This window comes from Zosterops lateralis, assembly GCF_965231275.1.
Source record: "Zosterops lateralis genome assembly, chromosome: 13".
In the NCBI taxonomy this organism is placed as follows: Eukaryota; Metazoa; Chordata; class Aves; order Passeriformes; family Zosteropidae; genus Zosterops; species Zosterops lateralis.
The window spans coordinates 18,451,738-18,474,163 of record NC_139773.1 but is presented as its reverse complement, the minus strand read 5'-3'; the positions used below and the strand labels follow the sequence as shown (position 1 = coordinate 18,474,163).

General features: G+C 43.7%; 1 protein-coding gene across 2 annotated transcripts in view; it reads left to right on the top strand.

Annotated features, from left to right (window-relative positions):
* Positions 1 to 22,426, top strand: part of MEGF11 (multiple EGF like domains 11) — a gene marked incomplete at its 3' end in the record, with an annotated part of 185,586 nt that overhangs the window by 113,254 nt on the left and 49,906 nt on the right. For both annotated transcript variants that reach the window (XM_083870602.1, XM_083870603.1), the window contains exons 7-10: positions 423 to 597; positions 20,051 to 20,171; positions 21,626 to 21,789; positions 22,194 to 22,296. In XM_083870602.1, the coding sequence (XP_083726728.1) occupies positions 423 to 597; positions 20,051 to 20,171; positions 21,626 to 21,789; positions 22,194 to 22,296 (563 nt within the window). The remainder of the gene's footprint in view (positions 1 to 422; positions 598 to 20,050; positions 20,172 to 21,625; positions 21,790 to 22,193; positions 22,297 to 22,426) is intronic.

Genomic DNA, 22,426 nt, shown 5'->3' with positions numbered 1-22,426 from the left:
AACTCAGGTTTATCTTCACAGCTCTCTTGATGGCATTCCTCCACCCACTGGAATTTTTCCTGTCCCTGAACATCTTTAGGTGGCTGCATTACAGCCGCGTAGTGCAGCACATACCTGTCCTACAGCTTGTAAGGATTAATGGTGTGGTTGATGTCAATAATCTAAGTCACATTGATTTGAGAATGGAGGAGCATAAACTTCAAGGTGTAAACTACCCAGTACTGTGGCAATTCCCAGATGTTTGGAAATTCTGGGCTATTTAGCACCAGATTCTCTCTTCACTTCCCAATTATACAGCTGCTCATGTCCACCACCCTAAAGAGTTTTCTAGGCTTGTCCTGCTCTTAGTGTAACACATGAAATGTTCTGGGCTCTGTTTTTCCTTCCTGCCCACATCTCATTAACATCTCTCTCTTCATCAGTTGCCATCCTCTGTCTGGGGAGTGCAGCTGCAAGGCTGGCTGGGCTGGGCTCTACTGCAACGAGACGTGTCCCGTGGGCTTCTACGGCGAGGACTGCGGGGTGCCCTGTCCCTGCCACAACGGGGCCGACTGTGACAGCATCACTGGCAGCTGCATCTGTGCCCCAGGCTTCATGGTGAGTGGGGCTGGCCATGGGGAGGGCTTGCAAAAATAAATAAAAGAGGGTTTTCCTCTGATTTGAAGTAGTATTTGCATAAAAGCAGCTAAATGAGGGTCATTTTTCCCATTTCTGTGTTAAATCCACATTACTGTCCTTTGAGCAGCCTGTGGCTGCTGGTTGTTTGGTTAACATCACTGTTCTAAGTTTACTGCTGTTATAAAGGTAAAGATATGGTTTCCCATAGTATATTCTAAGTCAAGGCATAACAAAAAAGGTGTCAGATTATTGTCTGCCTAGAAGAGCAGAGAAAGAATTCTCATGGCCGTTCAGCGTGTTCCTTGTCAGTCACACTGTGATTTTAATAGATGAAGATATTTTAAAGTGTTACAAATGATAGAGCAATTTATGTCTTTTCTGAGCCTTTGTGGCAGGTGTCTTTTACCTGAGTATCAGAAAGAGCTTCAGACATTCTGAGGTAAACAAGCATTGCATTTTATAGGTGAGATGTAAAATGGCTGAAGAAACCAGCCATTCAAGCAACACCAAAAATTCAGAGTTAACAATTGCCTGGCTGCAGTTGAAAGTATTGGGACATGGATCCAGGTGTCCAGTGCTGCCAAGGCTGGGCAGAATGGAATTCTGGCCAGTAAGTTTCCTGGTTATCTGTGTATGAAGCTCCTCCACTCCATGGAGGAGAGGTGCAGGCTGTGTTTAAGAAACAATACTTCCTAAAGAAAAATAAAATTAAAGAGAGAATTCCACCAAACTTCACCAAAAGTTGGCTTTCTCTGTCCTTCATTTTACATGATCTGTCCCCACAGGCCTATCTATTTTTTCTATACTATTATAACAATTATGAGTTATAATTGCCTGGAAATTCCATGTTTCCTGGAAATCAAGGGGCAGGCTGCACAGCTGGGACAGATCCATAGTGTCCTGTGTGACATTAGTGAGATGACTAAAAAATACTTTCTTGCCTCCCCTCCTTCTAATTCCACACCTGAGCTTGTGATCCCCAACTGGCACCTGCAGAGCTGTGCAATTGGAGTTATGGCTTAAAGACACTTTTGTTCTCTGCCTCATGTCAGCAGCTGAACATGAAAGTTGGAGCTTCCCCTGATTCCCAGGGGTTGTCTCAATGCCAGGTATGAACAGATTTATTTAGTTGTGAGGGGTGGGACTCAAAAGCATCTGTGCAAGATTATGGTGCTTAGAGATGTGAGGGGAAAAAAAAATAAATAAAAAAAGGTCTATGAGGTTTGATTCCCAACTCCACAAATAGAAAATAAGAATTTATCTTCTCTATACAGTCTTTAATACACAAGTGGAGGAAGGATGAAGGCAGCAGCATGTCGGTAACAACTACAAAATAAAAAGATGCCAAGATCCTCCTTCTTATTAGGAATGCTGTCCAAATTTGCAGCACAAAAGCATTCAGGGAGCATTTACTGTACACATTTTAAAAAAGCATACCTTGTCCAATATACATTGCCCCAAGGCAGCATTAGTGCAGGCAGAAAGCCTGGGAAGTTCCTATTGCATTGCTTCAAAATAATATTTAATCTCATAATAAAGAGCTTTCTTGCATTGACATTTAAACAGCTTGGTTATTGAGGATAGCTCTATAATCACTGAAGCATATTTAGGCATTAGTATCATTGCTCTCACATAATATACTATAATCTCTGGCAATTAGTCCATGAGGGGAAGTAAAGCCTTGAAATTGCTAATTTATTGCCTCTGAAGCATATTTGTCATTCGTGTGCATGCCAGATGAGCTGCAATGGTTCTTTCAAGTGCTGCAGAGCACGGGCTGTGCAGGGAACTTGCTGGGAACCTTTTCCCCCCTCCCCGGGGCGTTGTCCAGGGGATGCTCTGGGCAGGGATGGGGAGAGCTGGCAAAGGCTGTGGGCCTTTTCCCAATGACACACTCCAAGCCAGGCTTTCCCTTCAGATATTCCTGCCTGGCTCTTGCTGAGGGAGCAGAGGAGCTTTGCCTGGAGGCAGAGCTTTGCCCTTGAATTGGGCGAGTCCGCAAGCACCGGTTCCGAGCTCAGGATGTGTCCTCTGGCAGAGCTGGCACTGGAGTGGTGCTGATGCAGAGCTGGGCACAGCTAATTATTCACAAAAGCCATCAATGAATCCCTCTTGCTTTTTCGAGTGTGAGGCTTGGCTGAGGCAGCCACACGGGCAGGAATTTTGCCACATCACTGGAAAGAATAAAACCTGGAGCGACATCTTACATTTTACAGCAATGTTTGATCTACACATGATCCTGGGGCAGAGCAGCCTGAGAGGCTTCTCAGGAAAGGGGGGAAGGAAGAGAAAATGGTGGGAGATGGGAGATAACTGCAGAATTTATCTGCAAAGGCAGAGAGGTTGGACCCACAGGACTTTGGGATTACTGGCTGCCTGGAATATGCAGTGCCCAAGGAAGGACAGTGTTTTCCTGACAAAGCACTCCTCCTGCCCACTCCTCCAGCACAGATGGTGGGTTTTTAACTCACCCTGCCTGTGTCAGGGCGGCTGGGCTGGGTTTCAGGATGAATCATCTGCTCTCGCAGCCAAAACAGGAACATTTTGTTGGGATGCAGAACAAGCCATTAAGAACACAAAGCATCTGGTCACCTTTATTAAATGTATTAAGTGAAAAGGCAGCCATCCCATACGCTGCCATGTACGTGAGCAGAGCACTTAATTTTTGGAAATTTAAGAAGATTCAAGTTGTAAAATAAAAATGTGTATGGTAGCTTAAAGAAAATACATTATTTATTAGCTGTGACATTTCCAAAAATTAAAATGCCAAAGCTAAATAGTGGTGAGCTTGCAGTTTAGTCTGGAGTTTCAAAACATTTTCTGTCTTTTTTTTTTTTTTCTGTGAATGTTTTGGGTCAGACTCAAGAGCCAGATTTGCATGTCTGGCTCTAAAGCCAAATGACAATGCTGTAAAGTTTTGTTGGGTGTCAGGGTATTTGTGACTCTGATCCTGTAGGGGAAGGCTCTGTTTCACCTCTGCAAGTTCTGAACCACCCTGCACATCTGGGTGTGGATTTGACTGAAGGATCAACAACCCAAAGCAGGCAGTTCTTGGAGGGAGCACACAGGGCAATAAAAATAGGATAATAATAGGGGAGGCACAGTAAAATCCTCCCCCAAATCACAGACCTACTCATCACTCCACAGGCCTGTTGGGAATGCTTTGCTTCCTGCATCCTACTTGTAAAGGAGGATAAAGGCTGGATCAGTTTAACTCAGACGATTGCAGGGAATCATCATTACAGGCATGCCAAGAGGGCACTTCTCTCCAACTGGGACTTTTAACATATTTGAGGGTTTCCTCTTAGCACTGAAGTGATGAATTGCCAGAATGCTCTTCTGAAGAATGGTTTTGTAAAGCTGTTCTGCTGCCATCTCGTTTGTGACCAGAAGGAACCTGGCAAAGACATTCAGGGAGTGCACAGATCAGCCCTAAAAAGCACCAGCACCAGCCTTGACTGATAGAAATTGGATCCTCCCTCCCACGTGGAAGTGGCCACTGCTGCAATAAATTATTTGGATGCAATTATGGAGATGGTGAGAGGGATTGTACTGACTTGTACCTCCCCCTCCTTCCAAATTCTGCTCCAACATGTTCTCCTGTAAGTCCACTGAACCCAGGTGTGCAGGAGGGATCTAAAAGAAAGCAGGACTTGCCATGTCCTCTCTCTATTCTTTTGGTTTTGGCTCATTGAATTTTATTCCTGTAATTCAATAAACATGGTAGAGAAGGCCAGAGGATATGAATTAAATATGACAGGAGACCACAGGAATCCTGACCTTGTGTCTCACAAGGAAATCTTAAAAACAACCCCCTGCACGTACCTATCAGCATTTTAGCTGCTGAAATCATTATAAATGCTATTGAGCTACAACTAAGTTCACCTTCTCCATTGCACAGCTAATTGCAGCTTCCCTGAAAGCAGTGGCTATCTGGAGACCTCATCCCATGCTATGCCTTTGTTTCTTTATGGATGCTTTGTTTTCTTCTTTTGAAAAATGGGTTTAACTTGAAATGCTTCCATTCTGTGTGTTGTGGCAAGGAGAGATGTAGATAAAACATTTCTCAGCCCAAGACACTCCGAGCAAACTTTTAACACTTCTCTGTGGAATGTGTGGTCAGCTTTTACTTCAGCGGGCACTTAGGTCTATATTTCACATCCAGATGACAGAACTTATATTACTTTAAAGAGTTCATCTATTTATGCTGCTATTTTTTGAAGACCTGTCTGCTTTTATTGAACCCTGCGTGCTGGCAAGCAGAGCGAGCACTTCATCACCAAAATGAAAGAATCCATTTTGACATTTCTCTATTTCTTCACTATATTGGTAGATCCCACACAAGCCAATCACACACTGCAAAGTGTGGAAACTACAGCAGTGGTGATCTCTTACCAGAAGAATTTTCAGCTTTTGGAATAGCTCTTGAATTCCCCAAAGCTTTCCAAGTTTTATCCCAGTGCTGTGCATCTGTAGCTATTTGCATCTTCCGTTGGCATTGTATCAAAATTGCATTTTAAAAGCACAATTAATGCCTTTCAAATACATCCTTATAGAGGTGCTTATGTGTATGGAACTCTGGCTGGGCTCAGTGGGAATCTGGGCACTTAAGCCCTGAAACACAGGCTTCATTTGGGTCTGTAAGTCCATAATTTTGTCTGGCACACCTGAATTTCTCAACCTAATGCTTTCTCTACCACAGGGGTACAAATTGCTCCCAGGGCTTACAGCAGAGTAAAACTTTACAACCTACCTGCACATTGAGTAAAAGTCAGCCCTCGTAGCACACAATGAGCAGTAGCTCAAGCACTTAGTAAAAATAAGTATAAATTATAGTGCTCTAAAGCTATTCAGATGCACAGCAAATGCACACCCCATTTTGCACTGGATAATCTCTTGGTCAGTACAAACACCCACACACAGACTCAGACCAGGCTTAGCCTGCTCTGTGCCTACTCACCGAGTAAAATGACCAATTTACTGTTCCATGGAATGAGAAGGAGCATGATTATGGTCCTTTAGAGGTCATAAACACTTAGAAGTCCAGTCTGTTGAGTATTCCAGCCATAACAGGCTTCCTTCTGGCACCTACCATATCTCTTGTTCCCTGAAAAAAAAAAACAAAACACACACACAGGAGAGAAAAACAATCTTTATATTAAGAAAAGTGGAAGCCTGTTCTCCTGTTCTACACCTTTAAAATTCTCTCTGTTGTCTAAAAGAAAAAAAAACAGAGTAAACAGAGAGGAGCACCTTATCTTATCTTCAATTGAATTTTCCCTGAAGGACCCAAGTCCCAGGTAGGTCTGGAGAAATTTGAAGCATCATTGCCTGTAGGTGTTTTCTAAACACACAAGGTACAAATTTATCAGAGAATTCCCTCTCTTCTACATATTAACTTTCATCTTTATTCTAAATGTCTCATTCTTCACCACTTCACAAGGAAGCAGGGGGAAAAATGGATGAGACTTCTTTGTGTTATAATCCCGTGGTTGGGTAGTAAAATTATTTTATAAATTTCTCAAAATTCTTAATATAAAAAATGAACGTAAGGCTGGAGATAGCGGATCTGGTTTGGGGGCTTTAACTCATTTAAATGATCCATTTCTCTTTGAGATAATTCCAAAAGTACTTCAGTGGAAGCTCATCGCAGAGCAACAGGGCACCTCATCAAAAGGTTTAAAAAGAAAAGAAGAGGGGAAAAAATCTTCAATAGAGCCTGTGTCCTTTTATCCTTGATTTACCGAGCATATCAGTTACCCCCCTTTGTTAAGAGCTCTTTTCATTTCTAGGTATAAAATAAATTCAACCATTTTATCAAGATGTTCTTGTTACCAGCCACCAGTATAAATTTTACTTGCTGTAGGTGGGGGAGAGAATTTCTGGCACAGCAGTTGTCCAATTAACTGGAGTATCACAGGCAACAGGAATGGTTTGCAGGGTCTTGTTTCATGAATTACCCGGGTTCAGGGGGAAGATGCATTTTCTCCTCACTGGTTTCCCATTTGTGTCCGTGACCCAATGGAGAGGAGGGAGGAGCAGAGGCAGAGGGGATGAGGAGAGGCACCCTCACTGTGTGCAGGTGGGTCTGAGCACGGCCTGCAGCTGGCAGGACATGAATTATTAATTGATATTAAAGTAAAACAAGTTGTCTTAGAAGTTGTGGAGCTACAAGAGCCTTGTTTGCCACTGGTTTCTATCCTGGCCTCTCCTGCCCCGCTGCAGTAACACTGTCAGGTCTCCTTTGGTGCTTTACCTGGCAAAGGACACTCAGGTAAGCCCAGGGACCTCAGACTCAATCCCCTGACTGCATATCCAGCTTCAAAGTACCATGGATAACATTCCCTAAAAAAGAAAAGGATTCTGCCTGAGCAAAGGTTGAGTATTAAGTCAATACATAGAAAAAATTGATTTCCATTCTCCCAACCTTTGAACTCTTTCCTATTTTGCTTTTTTTTTTCTTTTGTTTCACCTCAGTTATCCAAAGTTCTTAGCAGAGATGCTTTTAGGATGTTTGGGAATATCCCACTGTAGCCCTGACTTATTCCACTGCTTGCCCTGAAGTAAAGAGAACTTAGAGAGGGGAAAGGCCAGGCCAAGCAAGAGAACTTTCCTGGTGATCCCAGAAACAGCTCAATAGGGAATGTCCCTGCTTGGACACAGGGAGCACTGAGATGCAGCTGAAGAGTCACCAAAAAGGTCTGGAAGATTCAAAGTGTTCTGAGCAGGTTTGAGAGGCTCATTTTGTCGGAGCCAGCAAGAAGGAAATGCAGTCTCTTTGATAACAGATATCAGTGTCAGGTTTAGGTCTGGAGGTGATGTGAAAGGCAGAGATATGGGAAATTCAACTAAAATAACCTTTAAAAATGGAAGATGGAGCTGTGCCCTGGGAAACCATGATGGAAGTCAAAAGTTATATTCACCTGTTATTTAAAAATTGAATAAAGATAAAAATCAGTCAGTCAGAACAACACAACCAGGCCCCCTAAACTGACTATGGCTGCCTCCCAGATCCCTCTCTCCTGGTTTTGGTCTATGAGGAATTCACTCTCCTTTGAATTTGCATTTTCTTGGTATCTTTTAGATAGGGATAAGTCTGAAAGCTCAGCTGATTGGTTTTTAAGGCTTACAAATTACTTCACAAGTGGATGTGGATCAAGAAGTGGATGTCAAGCAGGCAACAAAACCTCTCTGTTCCATACAGCCTAAGAGTGAGCTGGGAAAATATTTTTCAAATTAAGGAACTGACAGTTTCCCACTGAACAGGAGATTTTCTGTCATCTGGGCTGCAAGTTGGAAGGTCTGAGTTTACAAACAGAAATCAGAACATCTCAAACATGATGTTTTGGTGCATTTTCCACATAGAGCTGATCACAGATCATTTGCCCTCATCAAGATTTTTGCACAGTCACAGACCAGATGAAAATGTGAATCACATCCTGATGTCCCTTTTCATTGATGACATCTGAATTTTCTCACTCACTTCTCAGTGCACACAAAAGAACATATTTGTGTGTATGCAATGGCTATGCTTTGAATTTTTTTCTAGTCCATTGGGGCTAATAACAGACTATAACATTTTTCATCCCAAAGCTACTCGGTGTGATCAGTACAGACTGAGAATGATCCTCCCTTGGCTGTGCAGTCCCTGCATGGAATGACTTGGTCTCAGTCCAGCTCCCTGTGGATCAGTGTGTACATCACAATCCCCATTTCCATCAGCAGCCACCAGCAAATTTGCTGGCACATTGAGCCTTTTTACCATTTTCCCTTCACAAACCATTGCTTCAGGTCAAGGCTGGTGACGTGGCTGTGTGATCCATCTCAAGGTCCCTGTAGGGCTTTTTTCTGGGGACAAAGAGCCCAGGTACTGAGAGATTTTGGAGCAGCACCCCTGGTGAGCTCTGTGAGCCACCCAGCTTGTCCTGCACCTTTCCCAAATGGCAGGTGAGGCTGGAAAATCAGTGGAGCTGTGGGGTGACACTGCCACACGTCATTCAGGGAACAATGGACATCATCCCCTCAGTGCAAGGGAGCTGGACGTGGGCTAAGCCAGGATTTCAGTAACAACTCACAAAGGGATGCTTCTGGCTCTGCTGAATTACAGGAAGAGATAATCTCCATTCCAGTTCCAACAGGGAAGATCATTATGGGGAGGCCACCTGTGTATTCCAGGCTTTCAGACCAAGGCGCTCCCCTATTGATTTTGATATCAGTGTTTTATATCAGCTTTATAGAGGTTTTTTATATCAGTGCTGTCAGTCAGGCCTGGTGCTGTTCTCCCCCCTGAGCTCCTCTGGACCAATTAGGGAATTCTGCAGGAGCTCCGGAGTTGTGTTTTCCCCAGTCCTGCAGTGCCCCTGTCAGCACCCGGCTGCAGGAGCAGGAACAAAGGCTCTGCTCCCACCTCGGGGCATTTGGTGGAGCTTTAGAGCAGGTGAACTATTGTACCGCAGTGTTTAACAAGGTCACTGAATGCACAGGACACAGTGGCTCCCGCTCAGCTGTGCAAACTGCAGCCCTTTCTTTGAATTCAGTGGAACTTTTCAGAGCCAGAGCCTTTTATGAGCTATTCCATTTCTTTTTTTTTTTTCTCTGCTCACTCTCTTGTCAATGCACAAGCTCCAGAAATTGTCTGTGACAGCTCAAATTCTACTTTGCCAGCCCAAGTTTACCTGAACACAAGTGCTGCCTTCAGTGGGATTGTCCCAGATACACAAGAGGGGGGTTTTCCCCAGTGCCTGCCTCTGCTAATGAGAACTTATTCACTCACACACAGAGTTGATAATTTGAGAAGAACTCTGAGCAAGTCCCAGGTCTTCTCTTTCTTCTTGTATTTACTTTTACTGGGCTCTGCTGCAGTTTTATTTACCCAAATAACTCCAAAGTTTTTGTAAGTGGGTCCAAAGGAACCAACTTGATACAGAAAGCCTGAAAGCCTCTGCCTTTGTTGCTAGTTGACATATTTCATGTGTTTTATCCTTAATTGGCAATGTGGCTATGTCAAATTGCATTTCCCTTCCTGTAGCCTCATTCAGAACCAGTGGAGCTCAATATTCTGCTCAGACTGAGTTATTTGATCTGAATTTTGCAGAGGGATGAATTGCTTGCCATTAGCAGTGCCTCCTTTCATCTATTAGGCTTCCAAGTGTATATATCTTTATCCACACTATCTATGGTTCTGTGCATGAAAGTTTTGGTAGCTGACTCTCCTGGTAGTTCAAATTGCAAACTGACTTCATTAAAACCTCCTAAGGACAGGATTTAAGTCACAGGGTAGTTTTGCATTTTATTTTCTGTGCAACTTTACTGTCAAAGACTTTGTCTTTCCCAATCAGACACGTAGAAATGAAAAATCCTGATACTGTTTTCTTATACCAAACAGCAACTAAAATTTTACCAGATCTCAAACTCTTTTACCATAGGGTTTTGATTTAGGAATATCTGTGAGAGTTTGAAGGGGATATCTCTTACCTGCCTGTGTGTGATCACCTGGTTATTTACCAGCTTTTCAGAATTACATCACAAACCCCATTAGCTTAGAGTTGACATCTTTTCTTTTCTAGATGCTGGGTTTTTTTGCTTCGATCCTCTCCCCTGTGGATCCTGCAGCTCAGCACCAAAGTCCCCCACAGCTGTTTGCAGCATCAGCCCTGTTCCTTTGTGTTTTCCATCCACATTGCTACTCCCATGGCTCCACTGCTCATAGCAAGGGGCAAGTTGGAAATTCCTGTTGTTTCCAGCACTTTTAGCTCCTCCTGGACTCAATTTTTGGGGTGTGGACACAAGTTGAGGTGTGCATTGATGGGCTGGTTTGAGGCTGTGCTTGGACATTGTCCTTAATTGCACAGCTGTGAAAGGAATCTAAAAGAAAGTTTGCAAATAATGCAAAACTATTGGGATTGTCAAGGCAGTATCAAATTTGGGGAAAGATTCCTGTTCCTGAATGAGTTGCTATGTTGAAATTCAGAGTTTAACAATGCAGAGTAAGAGATGATAGGAAAATAATGTTAAGTAAATACACAAAAGATGAGTTCTAATTTAATTCCTGCTATTCAGGGAAGGAGATCAGGCAATCACTGTGGGTAGTTTTCTGAAAAACTCAACCTCTCAATGAGTCTGAAAAACTCAAACGAATCCAGAGCGCCTGACAGAATAGTTAGAATGATCAGGATGAGAATAAAACAGGACGGAAAAGCCATTTTTTTGGTATTGTGTAAATCCATAATATATCCAATTCTCAAATTACTGCACACAGCTTGGCTGATTCCTGCTTACAAAGGATAGAATGGAAATGGTGACAAAGATCATCTTTTCTATGGACTGATTTCTATAGAGAGTCACTCGATAAGCGAGAACTCGGCTCCGAAAACAGATGGCTGAGGAGGGAGATGATAGAGATCTGTGGGACTGGGGATGGTGCACAGAACATGAACAAGAAATGGTTATTTACTATTTCTAATAACACAGGAACAAGGGCCAACCAATTAAATGATTGCACAGCAGGTTAAAAACAAAGAGAGTGCTTTTCACAGAATGCGTAATTAAGTTGTGAAATGGCTCCCATAAAATGGGAATAACAGTGGGATGATTTTGCTTAGAGAAGGGGTCACCAAGGGTAGGGATGTGAGAGGTCTCTCACTCCATGGGGGAACAGGAAGAAGGAATGCATTCTTGCTACTTATCACAATATAAGAAGTTTCCCAATTAAAAATCAGGCAGTGGGTTTGAAGCAAGCAGATAAAGATGTTTCTTCTCCTTTGTATTTATAATTAAACTGTGGATCTTCTTGCCAGAAAACATCATAGAGGCTGAAGGTATAAATGATGCCTTTTATTTCCTGTTTTAGCTGATGTCCTTTTTGCAGGACTGTTCAGATTTGACAGCCAGGACCCACATTTATTATTGCAAAAAAGTCAAGAGGCCACAGCTGTTTTACAAGGTAGATCTTGGACTGTGGCACTCAGGCTGTGTGCACAGAGCTGAAACCATCTCAGATTTCCAAGCAAAGGTATCTCCATTAAATAGCTGGGGCAGAATTGACAGGCAGCTCTGGGTTCTCACTCTGGAGGTCACTGCCTGGCACTGAAATGCTAATCTGTATTTCCAAATGGCTCCTGTTAGCCACTGATCTGCTCTGCCCAAAGCTGGGGAAGGAAATGATGGAACTGCACACAGTGTGTCAAAATCTTTCCTTTGCCACAGTGCTAACCCTCATTTTGATCAGGAAAAAAGGAAATCCAGGGGGGTTTTTTTAATCTTTACCAGTATATTCAAAGTCTGTGGTTTGGTATTTTGACATTTAGCCACCTTCCATCCCCAGTTTGGACATTTGTTGGGCACATCATGGAGAGCATCATGTGCTAGAGATGTGCTTCTCAGGGATGTAAATAATTCCCACTAACTTGAAATAATGGACAGGATAACTGGGCAGTTTTACCTGTGAGGATATTTAGTCGTGATCTGGCCATGTGTTTTGGAGCATCTTAAAACAGCAGCTGATCAAAGCTGGTTATAGTGACAGCAAATAGCCCCACAGATATTTGACTCTTTACAGCTTCCCCAGAGTTAAGTTTAAAATATTCTGAGAGCTTGCTCCCTGCCTCACCTGTATAAATCTGCAGTGGCCTAATTCCAGGTTTAAATTCCAAGTTTAAATTGCTTTAACTCCAGAGGACTTGGTTTCCCAGCTGGCCCCACACTGGACATGAGAAATCCTCTTGGTAGAGCTGTGATTTACCTGCCTTGATAATCCATCTGGTTTACCCAGCCTAAATCCAATCCTCTGTTTTTGGAGAGGTCCCTCCTGGATAAATGTGGTTTGTGATATTCTATTAGGTGAAAAGTGCTGACTGCATAAAAAAAATATTCTTGTTCAGAGGCTGATGATCATCTCTTGTACTCTCCACACTACTTTCCTTCTGAATACATTTAATTATATGATGCTGTATTCATTGCCTTGCTGACACTAAAGGGCTCTGCAGTTAAGCCTAAATACTAAACCAGGCAGATATTCAAGTGTTGTAAAGTCAGTCTAGATATTTTTTTGCCAGCAAGTGCTGCCCTAATTTACTGGAAGCAGGAGGGAGGGTATGATCTCTTGCCTGCTTTCTTTATTGAATTCTCTTCCCTTTTTTAATAACCATGTTTAGGTAACTGGTACTGTAGGAATGGATTTTTTTTAATTGCAGATTACTGACTGGTATTGGGCATACTTTTAGTGCAAACTAGAAAACTGTTCCCTGGTGGTGAGAGGGATTATAATGCTTGCTGACAGAAATCCAGCTCAGGTTTGCTGACTTTTCGTATGCAAAATCCAATTTTTTTAATGAAGGTTTTGTTTGTGTTTGTTTTCACTGGATTTCATGGAAGGGAAAAAACCCTCCCAAAGCTGGGATTTGCTGCTTTTATTCATCAGTTTTATTGTGCCAGGGCATTGTTCCTTTTGGCTGCATGGAGCACATTGGAGCCAAGCTGCTGGAGGGCAGGAGAGTGGTGAGACTCTGTGCATCCTCCACTGGAAAAGATGAATTTCCAGTGGAGTCCCACTGTGAGAGGACCCTGAGCCAACAGGCAGTGCCTGACTCCTGAGGTGCACACAGATCCTTGTATCCTCCACAAAAAATCCCTCTCAGCTGGGCTGGAAACCATGAGCCCTGTCCAGTTAATTCCAGTTTTCCACATGCACGGGGTCCAGACTGGGAGGCTGCACAAGTTCTCCCATCCTGATAGGTTCAAATTATTCCCCAGGTAGTGAAATCCTATCTAAAGGCTCTCCTAAGCTGTGACAAAGGATTCCCAAGGTGCCTGGGCAATGGGTTGGGAAGGATCCCTTCTAGGAGGATGGATGGGTCATGGTTGCTCTGAAATACCTTGTAGCCCTGGGACCATAGCCTGAGTACTCTCTTTTTTCTTTATTTTTTTTTAAATACAAGTAACCCAAATACCTGTCAATGCATCTCAGATCAATTTTGAGGCTGTGCAGTGGGAAACAGAACAACCCAGAGAGGAAGTGAGACGTTCTGGGGACCAAAAGGGCAGAAATGAGAACGTGGCCTTAATGAGGGACTAATGTGAGCTGTGCCAGTAACAGGCCACAGCAAATATATTGGGGTTTATAGAATAAGAATCCATGAAATTTAACCAGATTCTGTACAGTTTGGAAAATAACAACCACAGTTACTTTGTGGTAACTTTTACTGCCCTCTCGCTCAGAGCTTTGATAGCAAAGACTGAGATCAGTAAAGTAAAATTAAATTGTATCTAATAAACTACTGTAGGTAACTTAAAATTGACATTATTTATAATATTTTGCTTACTCTCTTTTTATGACAAATGAAGTTTCCATTTTGTTTGTGTGCATGTTCTGCTGAATACTTCTGATCCATCATCAAATTTAAGAATTAGTATCAGGCTGAGTAATTCCAAACTTGGCATTTACTGTGAAATTTACTGTATGAATTAGCATATTAGCACAAATTCCGAGGTGAAATAAAATGCTGACATCCATTTGAAAAGGTTTGTAAATCCTTGTAAGGTTAGAGGAAGCAGAGGGGAAGTTCTGCTCGTTCCCAGAGGGATCCGTGCTTGGCGTGTCCGTGTTTTGCTCACAGAACTGCAGTGTCACCGGGGTGCAGGCTGGGGAAGCTTTGCAGATGGCTCTTTGGAGGGGTTGATGATTTCATGAAAGACTCTGGCATTCAGGCTGCCAGTGGTTCTGTCTTTTGGATGAGTCATGAGCTGTAAAGTCACTTTTTTTAAGTGTAAGAAAACTCTTTCCCATCCATTCCGCCTTCCCCTGCCTTTCCTCCCGTGAAAAGGGCGCAGGAAAAGGAGACTGAACAAGGTCATCGGTGGTTTCATTTTGTCCTTTTAGCTGCATCTCAAACCCCAGCTCAGCTACATCACACCGTGTTACAAGGTGGGTAAAGGAGCTTCTGTCAGTGCTCAGTCACAGCAAACACCTGCACACAGAACACTTGGCACAGGAGCCTTCCCCGAGCCTTTTACTGCATTTTATCATTAGCACCAATAATAGCCTCTGCAGGGAGTAATTAGTAACACCCAGAGGGGAAAGGAATCCTGCCAGAGGACACCATTATGTCTGGAAAACTAAAAATGCTGTGTAGTAAGGTCATGAATAGATTGTTTGAGTCCGGGGTGGAGGACAAGACTGGTGCAAGTACAAAGTTTCCCCCTGCTGCTGATCCGCTGATGAAGAGCGCAGTAATTTCCACGGAACACCATTAAGGAAATTAGTTTGTTCTGACAGTTTGTGTTGCTGGATACCATATGTTTACCTTGAGGGAATGTTTGTGGAGAACTACTTTGGGTTAATTGTAAATGTCACAATTAAATAAGTAAATATACAGGAGTGTATCTGATCTGCATCAGCGCACAGACACCATGGCCCAGCACACCCGTGTCCCACAGGCTGTTTGTACACAGAAATATTCATTTGTAGGTGCTAAATCCATACTGAGCAGCTTATCTGGACACACAGGCCTCAGGTACAAACAGCAGCAGCGTTTTGTGTCCCTGATGTGTGGATCAGTACACACAGGAGGCTCTGCACCGTGCCCTGCTTTCCACTCAGTGCTCTGGGCACCCAGCGTGGAGCATCCCTGGGCTGCTGCCAGGGGCTGCACCTCTGATCCACCTGGAGAGGAGGGGGAGAGGGAGGGGAGCAGATGCTGTTAGAAATCTCTGATTAGCTGGAGTCCCACCGCAGATTACCAAAAGTTCTGATATTTTGCCTCTCTGCGCTGTCAGTCGCCCCCAGTAACCTGTGGGAGTTGAGGAATTTCAGCACTTCAGCAGATTCAACCTCAAGAGCAAAGCTGTCACCCAGGTCTTTGTCATGCAAACTTGAGGCCAGGTTCAATAACATCCTGTTCCTCTTCTGCATTGCAGAAGCCTTTGAAAAATTGATTTTCTGTTTTGCCACTGAGTTCAGTGGAACCAGACTTCAGCGCTCCAAGGGAATTGTATTCCTGTAGATTGTGGCTACTTCTAAAATCCTTAATTTCACATCCTTAAATAGCAAACTTTGTGGCAGACCAAGTGTGGGTGCAAACTTTGCTGGATGTTGTTGACCACTGCTGGATTATTAACTCCCTTTATGGTCTGGAATACCCTTTTTGTTTTCCCCTTTCCAAATGCATTTCACAGACTGAAAGTCCTGATCCAAAATGCACAGGAATAAATACAAATTTGTGTATCGATCACCAGAAAAGGATTTTTAAGGGAGTTGATCACTGCTTATTGCAGGAATGCATTTTTAAAAGAAACAAGTAATATAACCTGTTAGGGTAACATTAATCCAGGGAAAGCACTTTCTGAAGCAGCCAGAGCTTGTTAACACAGCCAACACCTAAGGCAGCACTGTGTCTTTAAGCTCTACTAATATTGAACAATAATAATTTTGGTGAAGGAAAATCTTCCCCTCTCCCTGAACAGAAACAAGACATATTATTGACTGCCATCCAGAAAGATGGATGCTGTGGCCCTCAGAGTCTATTAATATTTGATGCTGATGGATGTGAGCTGGCAGCCTGAGTTATTAATGGAGTTTGGTTCCTTGGACCTCACCCTCAATCCATGGAGAAAAATTAACCATAACAAGAACTGGATGTCCAAAGCTCTCAGAGTGCTGGGAAGGGCTGTCAGATCCAGCAAAAATGGGTGTTCCTGAAGTACTTACAGGCATGGACAGCCATAGGTGGGGCTGTTTAAGTCACTGCCACCATTCATTTGGATTTAAAGGGGACTTTTAAGGTCCCAGGAATTGTAGATTCCCTCCTCTGAGTTTGCCATGTTGGGTTGCTCCCATCAGACAAGAGGATTTCAGACAAGAAGAGGCTCAGTGGTGTTAATTTCTGAGCAGGGTGAGGTGTGGGACGTCCCATCCTTGGTGGCTCTGGGGTGGCCTCTCCCAGTTTGGGGGATCTGTGATGCAGAGCAGAGAACAGGAATGTGCTGCTCCACACAGAGCAGAGCCTTTCCCACAGCTGACCCCACATCCCCTAAAGAGAATTTTAACATTGTTTAAGTCAAATTTGACCCCTGAAATTAGAAATAATCCAGTGGATAGATTTGGGCTTGTGTTTTGATAAGCTGGCCCTTCTAAGTGAAAATATTGAAAACGAAGCACCTTTGAAAGATTGTGATATCCATATGGGTCACTCTGATTTGGAACATAGAGATGGAAAATACCAAGTTATTTATAGCCCAATTTCTTAATATAGCTTTAACATTTGCAGGGGTGTAAGTTTGATTGAATTAGCTACTCCCTCCTAGCATGGATGGCACATCCAGGCTTTGCACTATCCTCGTTAACCTCCCGATCTTAATAGGAAAAAAAAAAAAAGAATAATCAACATAAGGAGCACAGCTGTTGATTAATTTTACTAAATAGGATAGAAATATAAAGTACCATATTGCAAGAGTGAAGATTCAATACACACAATCTGAAATCAGTTTATTAGAATATATAACTCATTAACAGCTGGATGCATACAACTGCAGCATTATCCACTCAGGCAGGTGGTGAGAGGGAGGTGGAATTTACATATCTTTGACAGTACCTGAATGCATTTCATTTCAGAGGTCATTCTCCCAAATCAAGTTCAAAATGTTAATAACAAGGTGTGCATTTATAATTAATAAAATCTTAGAGCCAATGCTATAGTTCAAGTGCATTTTCCTCTTATGTAATTAAGAAGTTAAGTGTATTTGGCAGTTGTCACTCAGAGAGCTCTGAAGGTCTCACTTGTCAAACCTGGGGATAGAAATCTCATTAAACCAGGTGGGGTTTTTTTTCAGTTAAGCTTTGTTTGCAAAGTATATGAGTGGATGGTGGGCAGCCAGAATGCCCAGCTCTGTCAGTCCATAAAGCCAAGTACATTAAAGTAAATGCCAAAACTCCAAGGCTTGGAATAAACAGCCTGATGTTCAGCTTGGGAGAATCACAGAATCTCTAAGGTTGGAAAAGGCCTCAACCACCACCAAGTCCAACCATCAACCAGCACCACTGCTGTGTTCACCACTAAGTGACACATCTACATTTTTTTAAAGATTTCAGGAATGAGGATTCCACCACTTCCCTGGGCAGCCTGTTCCAATGGTGGACAGCTCTTCCTATGAAGAAATTTTCCCTAATATCCAATCCAAACCTCCCCTGGTTCAACTTGAAGCCATTTCCTTACCTCATTGTCCTGTCACTTGTTGCCTGAGAGAAGAGACTGACACCCACCTCACTACAACCCTTTTTCAAGGAGTTGTATCCCTTTTCTTTGGGATAATCCCAAGTGATTACAGAAAACCAGGGAATCCACTGCAGTTGTGCCCTGCCCCTGAACACGAGCTGCTCTGTGGTCACAGAACATCAGCTGAGACACTGGAAATCCTCCTGCTGCCTCCAGCCCTGGCCCAAGTGGTGCTTTTGGTGTTTTACAGGTGTCAGGATGTGAGGATGTGGTTTTGGGGTAATTGATTGTTGAACTGGATGATCTTGAAGGTCTCTCCTAACCCTGATGATTCTGTGGTTCTGTGGTTGGTTAATGTGATTCCCAAAGGGGTATTTTTAACTCCACATCACTCTGCTCCCCTTTCCTTTTCAAAAGGATTTTCTTTTCCTTCTGGATCACTAGTTCAAATCCAGATAAGGTCAGTTGTCATAGAAATTATTAGCAGTACCAGCAGTTCCGTGTAGTACGCGAAATGAGTTGGGAGTTTCATTCACACAGGATAAGGGTTCCTAAGTGGCACTAATTGGCTGTCTAATTGTCACACACAGGAGAAAGGCAGAGGATTGATTAGGCGTGGAGACAGAATGCCCCTCTGCCAGCCCGGGCTCCTGGAGCTCATTCCATAGGCATGCTGGCAGGGTAATGAGGGGCAGCCTGCTTTGGATTTGCTGCCTGTCAAGGCAGCATCTTTTCCTGCCAGGCCTTATCAGGGGCACTTGTTTTACTCCACCAAGGTCAAAGATAGCATCTTTTACAAACACTGCCTTCACTCAAAAATCAAACACTTGCAGGATTTACTTGTGAGTAGGATATTTTAACCATTTCCTTTCCTTCCTTCCTGAAGCAAAGTTTTTGGTCTAAAATAGGATGAGTCACATTGATGTGAAGCAGAACTGCTCCAGCAAAGCAGATGGGGGTTTATGGTGCTCAGAAATCTGTTCATATTTCCTTGTGCTGTCTGGGTGTCTGCTGTGTGATGTACAGGCTCCTGGAGGTACTTGTCACAGCACAGGGAAGCTGACATGGTGCACATTTCTCTCCTGATAAATGGATCCTCCTATCAAACAGTGAAGCCTCTCACCTGCAAAAAATACATTTTGACCAATATCTTTTGCTCTGAGCTACAGGGTCACACTGTGCAATGGAGTTACTTTTTAACTTGTAGTAGGTTCACTTTCCCTGGCACAGAACTAAATTATTTAAGTTTGACTCACTGAAGTAGTAAATTTAGGAGCTAATTTGCAATGTGAAAGTCAGGATTACACACAGAGGAAAAGGAAGCAAAAATACCTTGTATATGTTAATGTGTAGACCCAGCTATGGGACTCAGTAAGTTTACTAAGGCTTAAACCTCAATTAGTGAGGTTATACCACAATTGCTTTAAACCTTATTGTGCTCACATTTTAATTCCCTTGTTGTGCCAGATGAACAGGATTAGTAAGAACTATGTCTATCCTTTCAACCACACAAGCTGATCAGTGCATACAGCACACCAGAACGTAGAGTATTCTATATTTCTGTAAAATATAAATATTTATTCTCCTTTCCCTCCCTTTGCCCACACCTGGAGCAGAAATAGGACAGAGAGCATGTTTCTGTGCTCTGCTGTGTGCCTCCTGTCTCTGACACACACATCACTCCTGTTCTGCCTTCTTCCTAAAGTCACAATCTCATGCAAATTAATTGAAAACAAATGCAGGTACCAGCTACGCATCAAAGAGGTCTGATGCACCTGCCATGTCGTTTTCCTCTCTGCCAATCTGTGGAAGACGAGCATGCACGAGATCCTTTAGGTTTTTAACAACCCTATTCTTAGAATATATTTTTCCAAGAACCGCAGAGCAATCTCTGCACGGTTTCAGACTGTATATTTTGTGATTAGTGTTTCATAAGTGATGTTTTGCTTAATGATCTAACATCTGCTCTAGGAGGTTTGTTTTTGTAACTTCCCCACCTCCTGCTGAATGAATGCCAGAAACTTGTCCCTTTCCTCCAAGTCAATCAAAGCACTAATTGCATCATAATCATGGGAAGCAGCGGTGACTGCTCAAGTGCTGAAGACTCAGCAATCAATTCACAACACTCTGCTCAGTGTTCAGAGAGAGAAAGCTTCCCTGTGCCGAGCTGGGAATTTCCTGCATGCCACATTTCTTTAGCTGACTCGGACTTTTGTGGGTTGCAGGGAGAAGACTGCACCATTCCCTGCATGGCAGGAACCTACGGAACCAATTGCTCGTCGGTTTGTAACTGCAAGAACGACGGCGCTTGTTCCCCTGTGGACGGGCTGTGCTACTGCAAAGAAGGTAAACAAAATTCACATTTAGTAAGTCCCTGCCATCAGTGCCTGTCCCCTTTAAAAGTGGCACGGCTGTGTAGACAGGAATTCCACTGTTTTCTTGTCCTCCAAAGTATCCCAGCTCAGCAGGGGCTGGACTGTGAGTTCAGCCTCTGCCCTGAACAGGGGCCACACTTCTCTGCTCTGCTGCTGAAATGCATCACAGAACTGAATGTGAGGGCAGAGACACTGCTCCTCTCCAGAGGAAATGCAGAACAATCCCCTGGCTGCTGGGTTGTTATCCCCTTGCTGCCCTCTTTCTCCCACATTCCAAAGCCACTGGGCACAGGAGTGAAGGCAGATCCTGCCTGGGTGTCCTGCAGCCCCTGGGCTGTGCCAGCCCTGAGCTGACTCCTCCCTGCCCATCTCCACCTTGGGCTGATGTCATTCCTGCTGCCCTGGGCTCCTGGCTCATCCCAGCTGCCAGCCCTGCCCTGGGCACTGTGGGTTGGGCCCTGGCTCTCTGCCCTTGCTGCCATCCTCAGCTGTTCATCCTCCTGTACCCTGGCAGGGTGACACCCCAGCCTTGTGCAGGTGTCCTCTGTCTCCTGAGCCAGCACAGGTTCAGGATGTGGCTCTCATTTTTTTTGGGAAATAAAAAGTCTCATCTGCTCCAGGATGACTGACGTCTTTACATCCCACACACGTGTCCATAATTCTCTCCTGGATATGGTGGTGAGCACATCCCATGGATCCAGTAACTGAGAATCCCATGGATCCAGATTCCACCTGAGAATTCCTCCTCTGCTTCATGGCACAGTGACTCTTCTGTTCCCCCAAAATCCCAATATGAGCCATGCCTGTATGACATACATAAGCCCTAAAACAGAAGTGAGGCAAATAACAATAAAATCTGGCATTTCAAACATGAATTAATGGATCACTGTAGAACCCCATTTAATGAGGGTGTATAAACCATGAGTTACTGCTCAACTCCATGACACAGAGCTGCAGTGTAATGAAAGTCATTGTACTCCTGGTAGTTAAGATTTGAGCCTTAATGGCTAGAAATGATGGCTTTGGTCTTTTTTTAGGTGTAATAGCTGCTTTATATTAAATAGCATTCTCAAAAAAAAAGGTAAGAAAGGTAAGGAACAGGCAGCATCACATGAAAAGTTCCTGCAGTCCTGTAGGTCAGAAGGTCTTCCAGCCTGACAGACAGGGACTGTCCCAGCAGTTCCCAGAAAGGCATCAGACACCTAAATCTGGTTACAGCCAAGGCTGTGATACCTCCACCTGTGTGTAGAGATGCTGAGAGATGGAGCTGGGGGGTGACAATGAAAGGGTCAGTCTTTGACCCCAAGTTAGTCTTGATTTACACCAAGAAACTGGTCCTAGAAACAAAGAGCTGCTGTTGCCAGCTGCCTGTCTTGCTGTTCTCATGCAAAGATCCCAGATGCTGTTTCTCTCCCATTTCCTTAGGGTGGCAAGGAGTGGATTGCTCGATTCCCTGTTCCAGTGGAAGTTGGGGTCTGAACTGTAACCAGACGTGTTCCTGCAGCAATGGAGCATCCTGCAGGCCGGCTGATGGCTTCTGCCTCTGCTCCCCAGGCTGGCAGGGGGAGTTCTGTGACCAGCCCTGTCCTGTGAGTGCAAACAACAACTGGGGATGGTCTTACACCCCCTTTAAACCACAGTCCCCATAGCTCTGCTGAACAGAGCAGGGCAGGATCTCAATTTGTCTGTGATGTCTGAAGGAAATGAAGTGTGAATAACAGATTGGGGTTCTAGCAGTCAACTGGATGTATTATAGTTTGCCTTGTATTTTATCAGAGCTATTGCTGTGTTATCTGCATTTCCTTGGACGTCGTTTTTTAAAGCGATTCCTCATTTGGTTCTGTATGGAAACATCAGGCCCTGAGTTTCTGTCTTCTCTCTACGTTAATTTAAAAAATGCGACTCAGCATTGAGAAGGACGTGATAGATGATTTGGCACATTTCAGAACAAAAAGCTGATCACTGAGAGGCTTTTTTATTTATATTTTTGAAGGATGGAACATATGGCCTTAATTGCAGTGAGCGCTGTGACTGTAACCACGCTGATGGGTGTGATCCTGTCACCGGGTACTGCTGCTGCCTTGCAGGCTGGACAGGTAAAATCAGCAATTCCCTTTGGAAACCTTGGGGCTTTGGTTGATTTGGGGGTTTCGTTGATTTGTTTTGCTTTGCTGTTGCATCAGTTATAGCCCTGGACTTGTGAGTGCAAACTTCTAAATAATAGAT